At 38.9% G+C, this 18,494-nt stretch overlaps 1 protein-coding gene across 2 annotated transcripts in view; it reads right to left on the bottom strand.

Moving 5' to 3' along the window:
- dis3l2 (DIS3 like 3'-5' exoribonuclease 2) overlaps positions 1–18,494 on the bottom strand; it is a 289,427-nt gene that overhangs the window by 231,447 nt on the left and 39,486 nt on the right. For both annotated transcript variants that reach the window (XM_041176034.1, XM_041176033.1), the window contains 3 exons: positions 16,592–16,731; positions 8,264–8,317; positions 2,954–3,055 (listed from right to left, as the gene is read on the bottom strand). In XM_041176034.1, the coding sequence (XP_041031968.1) occupies positions 2,954–3,055; positions 8,264–8,317; positions 16,592–16,731 (296 nt within the window). The remainder of the gene's footprint in view (positions 1–2,953; positions 3,056–8,263; positions 8,318–16,591; positions 16,732–18,494) is intronic.

The raw sequence follows: 18,494 nt of genomic DNA, 5'->3' as shown, positions 1-18,494 counted from the left end.
CGCCAATCCACATCCAACAACCTGCTCTGAAAACTCTGCTCACTTTTTGACAGTTATGACAAATTCCATCACACTAGCCAAGACAATCCACAACATTCTATTAAAAAAGTTGGTTTGTTCTATCTCTCAATGTTACGGGATCCTCTTTAAAAAGTCCAGGATCTAGATCCACATCTTTCCCAAAAACTAATCAGTCCATACCCTGTGTACCAAGTTTTGTCAAAATCTATCCCTTAGTTTTTGAGATATATTGCTTAAACACAAGCAGACTAACAAACTAACAGGGGCAAACACATTTCCTCTGCTCACCTTCAATGGCAAAGATAGTAAAAGACTCAAAAGGTAAACAACACATGAGGTTAAGAGAATTAATGAGAATAGGGGTAATGAAGTTCAAACTGGAACAGAAAACAGATTGTTTGATCATTAGCCACTACTATAATTAATGTTTTAAGTGCACAATACCAATTTTGAAGCATTTAAAACACTTTCAATTTGCAGCATATATTGAGTATACTAGATGCTATGTTACTCCACAATGGATTGTGTTTATAGCCGAATCACTAATTAAGAAAAAGCTATATTAAAGCATAATCCCTGAATGCTTTCTATACTTAAGCTAAAAAAACTGCGCAAGAATCTAGAACAATCCAAAGCAACTAAAAAAGAAACAGAAACCACTAGAAGAGTAAAAAATTCTTTTTAGGTCTGGCAGCATTTGCGGAGAGGAACACAGTTAACGTTTCGGCGAAACGTTAACTGTGTTCCTCTCCACAGATGCTGCCAGACCTGCTGAGTTTTTCCAGGTATTTTTATTTTTGTTTTGGATTTCCAGCATCCGCAGTTTTTTGCTTTTAAAAAATTCTTTTGTTCAAAATGATTGTGTGCATGTCATATGCCCTGGGCTTGACCTTTAATAATATTTCTGCCCCCTGCTGTACAAAAATATAACATACATTCTGAAATGGTTATTGAAGTTGTCTATTTATGGTGATTACATGATCAAATGAGAACGAACAAGTAATTCTACGTTCAAAGTCTTTTGCCATTCTCTAACTTTGAAATTAATTTAGCATTGTCAAGTTGAGAAACTAGCCAAAACTAGTAAATAACATACTAAAATGTTTCAAGCGACTCACATTAATCCATGTGTGTTATTAATGGCCAACTACACAATCTGACAATTCATAAAATTAATTTTTATAGAAGCACTATAGTTTTAACAGACATTTCAAATGGCCAATAATTACAATCATCTAATTTACAAAAATAAACCACACTTTTTGCTAATCCACATATAATACATTATTTATGAATACAATTTATTTTCCAAAAATTCAGATATTTCAAGGCAGCCTAGTAACAGTTTAAATCTTAATCTTAACCAAAATTCAAGCTGTAGTTTGCACTTCACTGGGTATATTCCAAAAAATAAATCAAATTTTGAAAGTAAAGGTAATACAACTTTCAAGATACTGTTTTCAAATATAGATTTTCAAAAAAATGATCAATTAAGGACCAAGTGGCAGAAAATCTCTGAAGTTTGCTTTTTTAATAGAGCAAGCACAGCGATCAAAAGTGCAAAATCAAAATAATTAAAAATACTTCTTGAAATACAAAAGTGCACTCTATTGGGAAGCGGGTGCAATACTCCATTCTGATAAGCTCTTGATCTTAGTTATGTGATTGGGGTGAGGTGCCCAATACAAATCAGGCAACCTCTCACCTAAGAATAAATTGTCCTTGGAGTGCTACAGTGAACACCCAGTTTATTACTACTATTACTGTTACAACAATCACCACTTTATCAAGCATTTATATAGCACCTTTAACATAGTAAATCATTGTAATGTGCTTCATAGAAGTTTGGATAAGCTTAAATTTATAGAGGGTGAGGTGGGGGCTAAGGAATGCACTGGAACAGACAAAATTGAACACCCAGTCACATAAGGAAATATTAGGGTAGATGACCAAAAACTTGGTCAAAAAGGTTTTAAGGAACATCTTAAAAGGAGGAAAGGGAGGTAGAGAAGTTTAGGGAGGGAATTCCAGAATCTAAAGGCATAGCCATCAAAGGCGCACAAAGCCCAAATTGGAGGAACATAGATATCTTAGAGGGCTGTGGGCCTGGAGGAGATTATAGAGATAGGGTAGGGGTGAGGCAATGGAGGGGTTTGAAAACAAGAATAAGAATTTTAAATCAAGATGTTGCTCAACCCAAATCCAATGTAGGTCAGCAAGCAGAGGGGGTGAGAGGTGAATGGGACTGATGCAAGTTATAATTGGGCAGAGTTTTGGATAAGCTTAAATTTATAGAAAGTGAGGTGGGGGCCAAGGGATGCATTGGAATAGTCAAGTCTAGAGGTAACAAAGGCCGAGATGAGGGTTTCAGCAGCAGATGGGCTGAGACAGGGGCCGAATTGGGCAATGTTATGCATATGAAAATAAGTGCTCATTGGGAAGGGAGGGAGCCGCTGAAAGTCACCCACCCAGCCTTTGCTGCCAACCACCTTCTTCGTGACCCCTTTAACATGACCTCCTTTCCACCCTCACTCATCTGTGATCAGGGGGTCCCTCGCTGATCCTGGGTTCTGGTGGGTGCATTACCGCTGAAGCTGCCACTGCTCCTGCTGCCTGCAATGGACAGCTGATATCCTCTCACTGGCTGGCAACTCTTCAGGGGCTGCGGTAGGGTGGGGTGGGGAGACGGGGTTAAGGATTTCAGCCCCACCATTGGCCATAATGGGGGACCTTCCTCAAAGGCGGCGATGCAGTGCTCTTGCTGGCTCTCCAGTAATGCAGGCAAGACCCGAGTTGCCTGGATTAAATTCTGTCCTGCAAGTGCACCTAATTCCTAGTCAGAATTTCTATATATTCTGATTTTTTTTTTGGTGGACATGGGAGAGAAGAAAGAAAAATATTGTTTTTTTTTATTTCAGATCTGAAACTTTACCTTCCACTTCTCCTTGGGCAGGAGTTTTACTACCACCACATCACCATTCAAAGCTCTATTCCGAGAAATGATACCATCGATAAAAATATCTCGGTTTCCATCCTGAAAGAAAAAGTATTTATAGAATTAACGACAAAAGCATCCCATAATACTGAGATGATGTCTAAGGACATTAGATTAGCTGTCTTGAACATGACATTCATTGCACTTCCACAAACTTCAAACCCTGCCTATAAGTAGGATGCACAGAAATGTTATCAAATTATGGAGGAAATGATCTATGGACACAACCACTAAGAAGTTTGTGCACTATACAGCTACCTAACTGTCATCTGTGTACATATGACCTTATTTGGACTGTCTTGTTTTTAAATCTGAAGCAGCATCATGCTGTAAAATACAACAGGTATACCAAATCGTGTTTAATACCTAATAGAATTATCCCAAGCCAGTGGAATCTAGAAAATTTCAAACAAAGAAGAAAGAACACTATCTATGAAGTAATTCACCATCCTTTTTCATTTCCTAAGTCATTACCCAAGAAGGAAATATGCTATATCCACGTCAAGAGCCTCAAACAGGCCTGGAGAACAATACGGTTGAACCATCATCAATCCCTTGATACCATAAAAAAAGCATGAAACCTGTTCCAAGTAGCTGCTTTACAAACTGGCCTCTAAGGAAATACCATACAAGTTAGTCCAAGTAGACTGAACTTTATCTTTCTGCAATGTTCCTAACTTATCAGGGAGTAACACAAGTGAGAAAGACAGAAACACCAATGCTCATATTTACTGGGAGTATCACATGCAAAATCAAGATCTCCTGGCTGAGGATGATGATTTTGCACCATTGGCAAAGAGAGTTTCCTCATAATCCATGCTCTGAATGGGTCCAACTAGACTTGTGCGCACTGCATTATGGGAGAACTTCATTTCACAACTCTACAGAACGATTCCACCACTATTCAATGTATTTATGCCCATAAAACTATTTGATAAAGATGGTGCAAGCTGATATGCTTTATTCTGTAAGTATAAAAGTGGATGTACTTGTTTTAGAATTCGTCATTTTTACAATTAACTAAAAAATGGTGGTGAAAGGAAGCCAAAAATGGCAGCTCTATAAGCTTAATTTATTTAAAAAACTCTCCAACTCCATCTCTGCTGGGATACAGTACCAAGCTCATCTCCCAGCACTTATTCATATGGATTCAGTCATAGATAAGTTAGCTGAGTGCACATTGGTAAAGTATTGATTTTGTGAATTACACTATGGAATTTATTTGTCTTTAATTTGAAGGGTGAGGGGGTGCAGAGGAGATGATTTGCAATTGTTAGTGAATATGCATTCACCAAAAGATTTGGATTATTTTTCTCCTTCTGATTAATGCTGTTCTATAAGGTTGATGTGCTTGGATTTCCCTTCTATGGAGGAGTGCTTTATCTGGCCCCCACCTTTATTACTGCCTGTATGGATAAGACAGTTCAACTCTCAAAAACATTTTTAAAGCTCTTTTATCTCAACATGATACACAGTATCTTCAATAAAAGCTAAGGTGCAGAACAGCACTTCGACACTAGTATTGCTGCAATTACTTTGGCAGTTTGTCAATAACAACAGCAGTGCCAGGCATGTAAATGTCCCAAAATAAACTGGGAAGAGACCTGCTGGCCTTGATAGGTTAAAATAATACATATATTAAAGGAAAATAATTGCTCTTGGAACAATTTTTTAATGCTTCATCAAATTTGTAGCATGAGCTGATGCTTCAGGTATATATGCGACAACTCAGCTAAAAATTGAGAATTTGTGAACTGCTCTACATTTAACATGGCTTATCCTAACATACAGTTAGTCTTCAATTGCTTAAGAATCTGTGAGGAGACACTCCTAAATCAACATCATCTGCCTGAATTTTGCAGCCAACAGTAAAGCAAGGGCACTTGCTGCTGACCTCAAAGAAAACCTCGCTGAGAGATAGTGATCTTTGTGGCACGAAATTTAACTTTCTCACCGTGCAATTGCTTGCAGCATTTTTAAAGATTACTAGCAAGGAGCTGCCATGATGTAATCAAGCTGTTCAAGTATCACATTAAAGAATTCTCAGAGAGCGCCAACCAGGAAATGAAAAGCACAAAAATATCACTTTTAAAAAAAATTTACAGAGAGAAAAATAAAAATTGGGGCATACATATTGGGTGAAGCTAGAAGCTGAATGATCAGAAGTGTGGGACCCACACAGAGGTGAGAGGCACGATCAACTTGAGAACTATGACAATTCAAATTTGTAACAAATTTATTCTATGTTAGGTATTTTGATTTTTTTTTTAAAAATTAGAACATTTACATTATGCCACCTACAAGTAATCTGTGTCAGTTTACTTAACCTGTTACAAATCTGGGCCAAAGCCAAGAAAATATACATCTTGACTGTTAAACTGCAACAACTCCATTCAACCTTTATTCAGTAATGCTTGGTTTATGATGGTGAAAATAATTTTCAAAATTCTCTGCCTAAATCACTCCTTCTTTGTTACCACTCTCTCATTCTTTAAAAGCCTCTGACTATACATCCAGTTCCCTTCAATACCCTTTAATCTTTACTGCTTCCTACTTGTATTTTTTTCGCTTTTCCTTATAAGCCCTATTGAGCTGCACCCCCCCCCCCCCCCCCCCCCCCCCCCACTACCCCTGCCAATCAGAAGGGGGATACTTTAAAAAGGCAAGTTGTTTGCACACACACCCCCCAGGTTAAACTGGTTTGGAAACTGAGAGCTTAACCTGATCTAACACCAAACCCACCAACGACTTTTCCAACTTAGATCATAGCCTTTGGGCCACACTGAGGCTTGTTTGTTGGAAGGTTTGTGTGAATTTGATATTACTCCCTTTGCCAATGCTGATGCTAAAGCTATTCAAAAGGAACTCATGCATTGTTGCTCTGCTCTCCCTCTCCTCATTTGCCAGTCGTTATAACTTCAGGAGCATGGTACATAATTTTAAGTCAGGTTTTCAATTCTCAGTAGATACAAATTGTGCCATGAGACAGAACATTATTAATATAATATCTATGTGCAGGAAGACAGTGAAAGATAAATCAGATAATTAAAAAGTCATTCGTCCAAAATAAGGCATGGGCAAATTCTTGAGCCCAGATTTTACCATAACATGCCTGGTATTGATGTCAAAGAACCAAAATAAAAATTATGGAGCATAAATGAGGATCTGATTCAAACCCACTTCATAAAATCAGGGCTTTAAACTTCAAAATTAAAGATAAAATTAATGAGTATTTAGAAATATATGGAGCTGTTAGACCATAAAATGGCTTGCCACAGAGAATGGATGTGAAACCACTGCTTCTTTTAAGGTAAAATTGGATTATTATAGAAGCATAGGAAAACACAGGACTGTTCAGAGAGCATGTGCCAATGGATTATTTATGAATAGTCTAACAAAGAGTTGATACAGACACAATGGGCTGAATGGTTTCTATCTGCAACATAAATTTCTTTGGTCTTTATATTTGGGAAGCACTTGATGTTGTTGATAGACTGAATTGCTTGAACAGGACATTACCACAACCGGAGTGTGTGGCATGGTCTATTATTGCCCAGGATTCTTTAAAAGAACTGGGGTCATATTGCTTCCTGGTAACAGCCCTTTTTGTAAAGTTATTCTCTGCCATTTTGTCATCCATGTTTTAAGGTCAGGTTCTCAACTTTTTTCCAGATCATGATTAAGATGCAATAAAATAATCCCTTAAAACTATGATTTTTAAAAGTTCTCAACAGTGCCAATAGTCTTCCTTTTTCTTCAACTGTGGAATTCCCCACCCCCACCTCACCCCCCCAGTGTGGTTGACAGGGCCCTCCACCGTGTCCAATAATTTCACACACACTTCTGTTCTCACCACTTCCTCTCCCACCAAGAACCAGGAAGTTCCCCTCGTTCTCATCTTCCACCAGCATCCACATTCAACGGATCATTCTCCACCCTTTCCTCCACCACCAGCATGATGCCACCACCAATTACACATTCTCCTGTTCTCCCCTTTCAATGTTCTGTTCCCTCCACGACATCCTGGTCATCCCCAATACTCCTTCTCTTTCCTATGGCACCTTACCATGCAAGCGCAGGAGATGCAACACTTGCCCTTTTACCTCCTCCCTTCTCACCATCCAAAGCTACGAACACTCCTTCCATGATAAACAGCAATTTACTTGTTTCTTTCAATTTAGTATACTGTATTTGCTGTTCACGATGTGGCTTCCCCTACATTGAGATGACCAAATGCAGACTGGGAGACCACCTTGCATAACACCTCTATTCAGTCCAAAGCATGGACTTGAGCTTCCCATCACTAGTCATTTCAATTCTCCACCTTGTTCCCATTCTGACCTTGGTTTGCTAAAGTGTTCCAATGAAGTTTAATTCAAGCTTGAGGAACAGCGTTGCATCTTTTGATGCAGCACTCTATAGCCTCTGCACTCAACATTGAGTTCAACAAATTTGGTTCATAACATCTGCCTCTACTTTATTTCATTTTTTTTGCTGGTTCATTTTTTCTCATTTCTTTCTTTATTCTGTCATTTTGCATTCAGGCAGCTGCTATCCAGCCATTCACACCTCATCTGGACACATTTTTATTTCTTTACTTCATCCATCACCATCAAATCTTTTGTCATTTAATCTCTCCTGCCCTCAACACTATCACTGACCTTCCCTTATGTTCTTCCTCACCGCCACCCTCCACCCTTTCATTTGCTCAAAAGTTACTATATTTTTATCTTTCCTCAATTCTGATGAAGGGTCAGCATCATCCTGAAACGTTAACCATTTCTCTCCACAAATGCTGAAGACCTGTGTATTTCCAGCATTTTCTGAATGTAATACATACCTAAAGCCATATTTAAACTGACAAATGGTCCAATAGCTGAGACAAGTGACAGACTCAACATACAAAATCCTTGCAAAAAAACCTTAAAATTAGAAAGCTTTACTGGTTTCAAAGCAATGTGTGTAAATATTCCCAGTGATTGTAGCAAAAACATGTCAATTAGGCCACTGGATTTGGGTGTCAATCCATAACAAATTTTGCACAATATCTGTTGCTAGACAAATGTAGCATATGGTGAAATCACAAAACAACATCTTTCATGCAATACTGCAAACAAATCAAAATTTACTTCAGTCAAGTATAAAAATATGATACCACAGCATTGGTCTACAAATATCCAGGACAAGAGGAAGGAAGTACATTGCCAAGACTAGCTTCAACATATCTTGAAGATCATTTTTACTTACAGGAGAAGGAATAAAAGCTTCCTGGTAGTTTTTCGGATTTATCCTCAGTGGGCCCTGTAAATGCCAAAGGAAAAAGTGTAGATCTTAATTTTTCAAACCATAGCATTTTAAATCATATACTTAACATTCACTGCCTCACATAATTTCTTCAATTTAACGTTAACCAGCAAACTGGAATGGACCACAATTATAATTTTCAAAAATCTACAAAACCATAAAAAGAATGTTAAAATATTCTTCTAAAATCAATCTCTTTCTATTTTTCCTTAGTTCTGTTGAAGAGTCATATGGACTCGAAACGCTAACTGTGTTCCTCTCCACAGATGCTGTCAGAGCTGCTGAGATTTTCCAGATATTTTTATTTTTGTTTTTGTTTTGGATTTCCAGCATCCGCAGTTTTTTGCTTTTATATTAAAATATTGGTATTTACCAAGTAATAGTGAAACTAATTAAATATTGGCCAAATTAAATGGTTTCCAAAATAATATTTTCCTTTCACTAGAGTGCCTCAATGTTACAACAGTGACTTCACTTCACTGGCTGCAAAGCACTTACAAATGTCCTGGGATTATGTAAAGCATTACATAAATGCAAGTCAGTCCTTTTTAAAAATACTGTAGCCTATCATATACATCATTAATTACTCTCTAACAAGAAAAACTTTCACTATGAAACCAAAGGGCGGCTTTCTAAAGGCTTAGGGTATTTTGATACAACTTGTAAAACAAAACACACACACACACACAAAAATACACTATTGATCTTTTGGTAAATTTTCCATGTTTTGATATTATGGATGAAATGTTGATGCACTCTAAACATTAAAAAGCTGTTTGATGCATTTTTAAGATCTGACCAACAACACCCTGGAATTACATTTGACTACATGTAGAACACATGGTGTATGTATTGGCTTTCCCAATGTGGATCCCGCAAAAACATTGCTTGAGAATATCAGAACCTGACTAGAGTTATATTATCACTTTTGAATTGCTGTCAAGCAGAATGTTTTTCACAGAAGCTGTTGCCTGTCACGTCCCCACCTTCTTGCAGGCAAGCTACAATGCTGACCAAAGGGAGTGGAAGAAGAAACCCCTTCACTGCATAAATTTCATGTAGAACTTCCTCCACCTCAACAGCTATCCCACAGGTGGTTGCATGTTGTAATCCCCCATCAACTGCCTGCACCTTGGGTTTCCTTATCCTTCCTTTCTCAGTCCTGTTCCATGATTCTTCCACCTTGTCAAATTGCTGCTAATGGATTGAGAAGCCTTTTCACACAATCACATAATTGTTACAGCACAAGAAGCCAAATTCAGCCCATCATGTCTGCACCAGCTCCCCAAATGAGCAATTCACCTTTTGCCATTTCCCCACCTTCTCACTGTAAACTTGTACATACTTCCTTTTCAGGTGGTCATCTAATTCCCTCTTGAATGCCTCAATTTGGCCTGCCTCCATCACACACTCAGGCAGTGAATTCCAGATCCTAACCACTCACTGAGTGAAAACATTTCTCCTCGTGCCTCCATTGCTTCTTTTGCTAATTACATTGAATCTGTGCCCTTTTGTTCTCCATACTTTCATGAGTAGGCTTTGAGAATTTTTAGTAGATTCTTCACTTTACTTGTTCCCTAGTTTAAGTTTCATTTGCACGCGGTTTTGCAGTCACCCCAGACCCATCCAAATCTACATTTGAATTTATGACAATAAGCCGATCATATTTTAGTCAAAATAAAACTCTTGAATAGCTATTCCTGTCTAATTTACACCAAAACAGTAACTTGCATTCCTGTAACAGCTTTGAAGTTGTAAAACATCCCAAGGCATTATAACAAACAAAAGCTGACACCAGGCTACATAAGGAGATATTACAGCAAATGAATAAAACCTGATCAAAGTGGTGGGTCTTAAGGAGCTTCTTAAAGAAGGAAAGTGGGGTAGAGAGGAGAAGGGAGGGAATTCCAGCACTTAGGGCCTTGGTAACTAAAGTGAAAACAGCTAGGCACTAACCTCTTTTTTTAAATCTTGCCCATGTGACATTTGCCTGCTGGGAGTTAATTTTATCAACCTCCTTCCTATCCTACTCACTCCTCCCACCACTGCCCACATGGACTCTGCCTGTGGATCAAAAATCACTTTCCCTCTCAACTCCCTCCAGATACTCTGCTCACTGGTCATGCATTACATCGTGGTGGATGATTAAATTGACATCTTGACTGTGATGGAAATTTAGCTAATGAGTGATGACACTTCCCTCCTTACTGAAGCCTCCCAGCCTCACCATACCTTCATCCAACTGCTCCGCCCAAAGTAAGGCAGTCGCAGTTTAGTCCACATCAAAGCTCACCTTGGTCTGTCCCCCAATCTCATACACCCCATCCTTTGAGCACCTCAGCTTATTTCATCCTTCTCATCTCGTCTTTAAAATCCTTGTTCTCCACCACTAACCACAAGTTTCACACCAAGATATCCTCCATCTTTTCCTTGCACAACCTCTGTACCAAACAGCCTTGTTCACAGTGATTTCAACCTTCACCTCAATTCAACTTTCCTCTTTCCTCTGAGTTCACTAACATCCTATCCAATGCTCCCTTTAAAATTCAGTTGTTCTGCAGTCAGTTTTTTTCAGTGCATGGTCACTTTAATTTGTTTGCAAAGCTGCACACACACAGTATTTATCCTGGATCAGGGCCTGCACAGTGCCTTTTGGGTTGCTTTTTGGCCAAACACCTGCGCAGCTCAGCGGCAACATTACTCCTATCCTTCCTTAACTTCTCCCTCATATAAACACTGCCACACTGATTCACCCTTCTTTATTCCCATCATATCAACCATAGAAAAGCAGCCCTCACCACTCACATCCCCTTTTAAAGCCACTTCCTCCAAGTCTGTCCCTAGAAAGAACCCTTCCAAGCAACTTTGGCATTTTCAAACACCCAACTATCGAGCCTTTGGCCTTCCATTACTCAGGATATCTTTGCAGCTATGGATCAGTTTAATCACGCACTCACCTCCACCTTTGATGCCTTTGTCCCTGTTTTAACTCTGGTTCCTTCCCAACTGCTCCTCCTGATGCAGCCCAATCTCTGCTCCCTGAAGTCCAAGGGGTGCAGACATAAGCATGTAGTTTACAACTAGTTTAGCTATTTATCACCACAATGACCACATCAAACATTAATGGGCCATTCTCTCCTCTGCCAAACTGCTCACTATTCCGAGATCATTCCTAGAAAGCAACGATAACTACCGGGTTCTTCTCTCCACTACAAAACATCTCCCTGCCTCCTCCCTCACCACACTCTTGCCCACTCACTTAGCCTGCCTAAATCTTTTTGCAGCCTTTGTGCCCTCTTCATAGCTTACTATCACACCTAATTCTATATCATCAGCTCTAATATTCTTATGTCTCCAGATCATTAGATCAGGCTTCTGGATTTCTAGCCAAGCAATGTAACCAAAATGGTACCATACCCTCCTAAACCAGTTAGATAACCAGTTGGCATGAGGAGATTGGGGGAGGGGGGTGCAGGGCTCAGTTGAAGGGAAATGTAAAGAGAAAAGTCATGGCAACAGAGCAGTGTAGTGATTTAGGTAAAGATAAGAAGAGTGGAACAGGAAGTTTAATGGTAATACTGCATCAACAAATAAGGTCTATTCAAACAATTGTAGTAAGAAAATAAAATTAAAGACTTTTATCTGAATGTGTGAAGTCTTCACAATAAAATAGATGAATTGGTGGCACAAATAGAGATAAATGGTTTCAATCTAATCGGCATTACATGGTTACAGGATGACCAATAATTATTTTAGGGTATACAATATTTCAAAAAGACAAACAGATTTGGAAAGGAGGAGTAGCCATAATAGTAAAGGATGACATAAGGGCAGCAGTGAAAAAGGGTTTTGGCTCAGAAGATCAGGAGTAAAATCAATATGGATGGAGATTAGGAACAAGGGTCAGAAAACAATAGTGGTAGTAGTTTATAGGACCCCTAACAATAGTTATGCCTTTGTATAGAGTATTAAGCATTTCATAACAAAGGCAATGTAACAGCTATGTGGGACTTTTAAGATTCATGTAGGCTGGTCCAAGCAAATTGGCAAAGTTGGTCTGGAAGATGAGCTTGTAGAATGTTTTCATGACAGATTCCTGGAACAATGCATTCTGGAACTGACAAGGGATAAAGCTATTTTAGGTCTAGTGCACAATGAGGCAGGTTTAATTAGTAATCTCATAGCAAAAGATTCTCTGGAAAAAAAAAGTGATACTGTAATTAAATTCCATATCAAGTTTGAAAGCAACATCCTCCACTCCCAAAGAAAATTCTTAATCCTCAACAAAGCCAATTACATAGAAATGAGAGGGCAGCTGGCTAAGGTTGATTGAGTGAAGAGGTATGGCAATAAATAAACAGTGTGAAACATTTAAAGAAACAATTCAAAATGTTCAACAAAAATACAATCCATCCATTGAGAAACGAAAACTCAGCAAGAATTTCATGGTTTACTAAGGTAGTTAAGGATACTATTGGATTAAAAGAAGAGGCTCATAGTGTGGCAAGCCTGAAGATCGGGAGTGTTTTAGAAACCAGCAAAGGGCCAAAGAGTTGATAGAAAGAGGGGAAAAAATAGAACAAAACTAAACTAACCAGGAATATAAATAAAACAGCTTATAGGGGCTTTTATAAGTAAATACAAAGGAAGGAAGCAGCTAAAGTAAACACTGGTCTTAAAGGCAGAGACAGGAGGAATTATCATGGGGAATGAGGAAATGGCAGACATTGAACAAAAATTTATGTCTGTCTTCACAGTAGAAGACACAAATTACATACCAGAAATAGAGGGTAACCAAGGGGCTAATAAGAGTGAGGAGCAAATTGAGTGAAGAAAATTAATACCAGCAGAGGAAATATACTAGAGAAACTTTCAGGACTAAAATCCAACAAATCTCCGAGATCTGATGGCCTACATTCTTGGGTTCAAAAAGAAGCTGATGCACAGGTAGTGTATGCACTGGTTATTATTTTCCAAAATTCCCTAGACTCTAGAATGGTCCCAGTAGATTCTAAGTTAGCATATGCAACTGCTATTCACGTAAACAGGGAGAGAGAAAAGAGGTTTTTCCAGGTATTTTTGTTTTTATTTTGAATTTCCAGCATCCGCAGTTTTTTGCTTTTATCTTAGAGAGAAAAGAGGAACTACAGACCAGTTAGCCTGACATCAGTTGTTGGGAAAATGCTGGAATCTCTTATTAAAGAAATCTTAACAATGCACTTTGAGAATCATAGCATGATCAAACAAAATCAACGTGGTTTTAAGAAAGGGAAATAGTACTTGATAAATTTATTAGAGTTTTTTGAAGGTGTAACTGGTAGCGTAGATAAAGGGAAACCAGTGTTCCGTCTGGATTTCCAAAAGGCATTTGATAAGGTGCCACAAAAAAAAGTTAATACGCAAGGTAATGGCTCATGCAGTTGGGGGTAACGTATTGGCATGGATAGAGGAGTGGTTAACGAACAAGAAGTAGAGAGTAGGGATAAAAAGGGCATTTTCAAGTTGGCAGGTTGTGGCTATAGTGCCGCAAGGATCAATGCTGGTGTCTCAACTATTTACGATCTACATTAAGGACTTAGAAGAGACAGAAAGTAACGTATCTAAAAATACAAAGCTAAGTGATAATGTAAATTGTGAGGATACAAAGAGGCTGCAAAGAGAATTAGATAAGTTAAATAAATGGGCATAAGGGTGGCAGGTAGAGTATAATGTGGGAGGTGAGAGATTACTCACTTCTGTACTAAGAATATAAAAGCATATTTTCTAAAAGACATGAAATCTGTAAATGTTGCTATTCAGAGGGACCTGGGTATACTCGTACAACAAACTCAAAGTTAGCCTGCAGTTACAGCAAATAACGGACTGCAGCAGTTCAAGAAGGCAGCTCAGCACCACTTTTTCAAGGGCAATTAGGGATGGGCAATTAATGCTGGCTAGCCCACATCCCATGAATGAATAAAAAAAAATTAAGCAAGTGGCATATTGACCTTTATCGCAAAGGGATTGGAGTAGAAGGGTAAAGAAGTCATGCTACAATTGTACAGGGCTTTAGTAAAGCCACACTGAAGTAGTGTGTGTGGTTTTGGTCTTCATACTGAAGAAAGGATATACTTACATTAATGGTGGTGCAGCTAAGGTTCACTAGCTTGGGTCTTGGGATGAGAAGGTTGGCCTATGAGAAGCTCAATATATTGGGTCTATACCCTCTGGATTTCAGAAGAATGAGGGGTGATCTCATGGAAACATGCAAGATTCCAAAGGAACTTGATGGGCTAGATACCGAGAGGTTGTTTCCCCAGGCTGGGGAATCTGGAATATGGGAGCACAGTTTCAGGATAAGGGGCCAATCATTTAGGACTAAGACAAGGAAAATTTTCTTCACTAAGAAGGTTGTGAATTCTTTGGAATTCTCTACTCCAGTGGTTTGTGGTACTCCATCGTTGAATATATTAAAGGCAGAAATAGACAGGTTCTTGTCTTTCGGGGAATCAAAGGATATGGGGAACAGGCAACTAAAATGGAGTTAAGGCTGATGTTCAGCCATGATCATATTGAATGGCAGCTTGAGGGGCCACATGGTTTGCCTCAATTCCCATTTCTTATGTTCTTTTGTGCTAAATAAACTTTAGCCTATTACTTTCTGTCTTGTACCTAAATTCAATTGCAGCTTAAGACTAAGTGGATCAAATTTAATGGCAAACAAAAGCTGTCAATAATGGTAATTCCATGTATAAAAAGTGATTGCTGTTAATTTTAAATTAGATGTCATTTTTTTTGAAAATGCTTTCAGGGCTCAGGGAGTTTGCAGCACATCTGATTCGGTGATCTGATTTATCACAGCCCCCAGCAAATCAACACCTTTATCAACAGCAGACATAGAGATTCCATGGTGACATCGTCTATCCAGGGAGCAGCCTTGGAACAGAGAAGAAACAACCTCAAATCATTGAGAAAAGAAGATAGACAATTCACCTTCTATGCTCTCAATTAGTATTACAACAATTGCTGTGGTCATTATATGTATTGCACTTCTTGCTTTTCTTATATGTTTCAATTCAAAATTTAAGTGGGCAAGTGAATTGCAGCCAAATGAGGATGCAGTTACTCCAAATGTGTGCATTAATACACACAATACGTCTAGGTTATGTTCTTTACTACTGTGACTAAACTATATCAAATTAAAGGTTTAATGTACCATTTATACATATCAACTGACTTATACTATTGGAGCATCTAATTCTAGGTTCAATGGTTTTATTTTTGAGATACAACAGCAAGTCCATAAGACCGTAAGACCATAAGACAGAGGAGCAGAAATTAGGCGAATCGGCCCATCGAGTCTGCTCCACCATTCAATCATGGCTGATAAGTTTCTCAACACCATTCTCCTGTCTTCTCCCCGTAACCTTTGATCCCCTTACCAATCAAGAACCTATCTATCTCGGTCTTAAGTACACTCAATGACCTGGCCTCAACAGCCTTCTGTGGCAATGAATTCCATAGATTCACCACTCTCTGGCTAAAGTAGTTTCTCCTCCTCTCTGTTTTAAAAGGTCTTCCTTTTACTCTGAGGCTGTGCCCTCAGGTCCTAGTCTCTCCTACTAATGGAAACATCTTCCTCACATCCACTCTATTCAGGCCTTTCAGTATTCTGTAAGTTTCAATCAGATCCCCCCTTGTCCTTCTACACTCCATTGAGTATAGACCCAGAGTCCTCAAACGTTCCTCATATGTTAAGCCTTTCATTCCTGGGATCGTTCTCGTGAACCTCCTCTGGACCCTCTCCAGGGCCAGCACATCCTTCCTGAGATACGGGGCCCAAAATAGCTCACAATATTCTAAATGTGGTCTAACCAGAACCTTATAAAGCCTCAACAGCATATTCCTGCTTTTATATTCTAGTCCTCTCGAAATAAATGCCAACATTGCATTTGCCTTCCTAACTACCGACTCAACCTGCAAGTTAACCTTAAGAGAATCCTGGACTAGGACTCCCAAGTCCCTTTGCACTCCAGATTTCTGAGTTCTCTCCCCATTTAGAAAATAGGCAATGCCTCTATTCTTCCTACCAAAGTGCATGACCTCACAATTCCCCACGTTGTACTCCATCTGCCACTTCTTTGCCCATTCTCCTAACCTGTCCAAATCCTTCTGCAGCCTCCCCGCCTCCTCATTACTACCTGTCCCTCCACCTATCTTTGTCATAACATTTTCATTTTTACCTGTGGGCTCTTCAGTTAAGTGGCAAAAGTAATATATGGTCTTAGTTACCTGTATAAGTTCTCCTCTCTTTAAGCCAGTTGAAACATCACTGTTTGACAAATAGTTTTCAAATATCTTCTTCCTCCCTCGGCCAGATCGTCTCCGATTCCGTTTATCATTAGGAGTTGATTGTATAGTTAGATTTTCCACTGCAAAGAACAATAGGCAGGTCATCAATAAAATAATGGGCTTGTCACATATTCTGGTTATGATGTATCTTGGTACTTGTTTCTTTATTAAAGGTGCTATATAAATGTAATTTGTTAGTTTGTAGAAGAATGCTTTTCCAGACTTGCACATTAAAAGTTCAGAACTTGAGTGTTGCTGGAAAGAGAGACATGTCCAAGCTTTTCATCTTACACTCATCAGAACACTTGCAAGAATACCAATATAAGGTATTCTTGCGAGTGTGCTGATGAGTGCAAAATGAAAAACTTAGACACATCTCTTTTTTCAGTAATACATTAAAAGTTGTTTTGAGTGTTACCCATACAGCAAGCTAATGCCTTTAATTGAAGATATGAACCATATATTCAAAGCTGTCTCCAGGCAAACAGGCAGTTTTTCAGCATTTCTAGCAAAACAAATGCATTTTGGCAAGCTAATGGATTCACTGTTTTATAACAACAGGTGTGTTTATGCCATATAGCAGATAACATTTGCACCACTGATTTAGTGACTAAGTCAAATTCCATTTTTACTAAATGTTTCTCTGAGGTTTTACTCATGCTTTGGGGTGCCACAAGGTCCATTATTCTCTTTATATTTCTATCCAATTATACATATGAAAATATTTATTTATATTTAAATCTTGCAGAGATCTATCTAGCCAGATATCCCAGAATCACATAACTGTTATAGCACAGAAGGAGATCATTTGGTCCATTGTGTCTGCACCAACTCTCTGAATGAGCAGTTGACCTAGTGCCATTCCCCCGCCTTCTCCCCATAACGCTGCACATTCTTCCTTTTCAGATAACAGTCCAATTCCCTTATGAATGCTTCAATTGAACCTGCCTCCACCACACTCTCAGGCACTGCATTCCAGACCCCAACCATATGCTGTGTGAAAAAGATTTTCCTCACATCACTTTTACTTCTTTTACTAATTACTTTACATCTGTCCCCTCTTATGCCTAATTGGAGACAATTTCTCCCTATCTGCTCTGTCCAGACCTCTCATGATTTTGAATTCCTGTATCAGATCTCCTCTCAGCCTTCTTTTCTCTAAGGAAGACAGACCTAACTTCTCCAATTTATCTTCATAAGAGAAGTTCTTTATCCCTGGAACCATTCTTGTGAATCTTTCCTGCACCCTCTCTAATGCCTTCACATCCTTCCAACAGTTCGGCACCCAGAACTGGATGCAATACCCCAGCTGAAATCAAACTGGTGACTTATACAAGTTCAACATAATCTCCTTGCTCTTGTATTCTATGCCCCCATTAATTAAGCCCAAGGCACAGCATGCTTTATTAACTGCTCTCTCAACCTGCCCTGCTGCCTTAAATGACTTCTGCATTTACACCTAGGTCCCTCTGTTCCAGCACCCCCTTTAGAATTGTACCCTTCATTTTATATACCCTTGTTCTTCCCAACAAAATGAGTCACCTCACATTTCTCTGCATTGAACGTCATCTGTCACCCGTCTGCCCATTCTATCAACTTGTCTTTGTCCTTTTGAAGTTCCACACTATCCTCCGCACAGTTCACAATACTTCGAAGTACCAAGATATGGTGATAAAGAGAATGGGAATGAGGGTGTAAGGGAGATTGTGGGAGAGCAATCAGCAGGCAGGGAGACAATTTTTGAGATTCATTCCTTAACTAGCCAACTCAAATTTCTGAGAAAACTGGTATTTCTTAGTCATATGAATTTTCTGATATTGAAGTTTAGTCTTGCAGATGACTA

Source organism: Carcharodon carcharias, chromosome 2 (assembly GCF_017639515.1).
Source record: "Carcharodon carcharias isolate sCarCar2 chromosome 2, sCarCar2.pri, whole genome shotgun sequence".
Classification (NCBI taxonomy): Eukaryota; Metazoa; Chordata; class Chondrichthyes; order Lamniformes; family Lamnidae; genus Carcharodon; species Carcharodon carcharias.
Note: the sequence above shows the minus strand (reverse complement) of the source record. Positions and strands in the feature narration are given on the sequence as shown.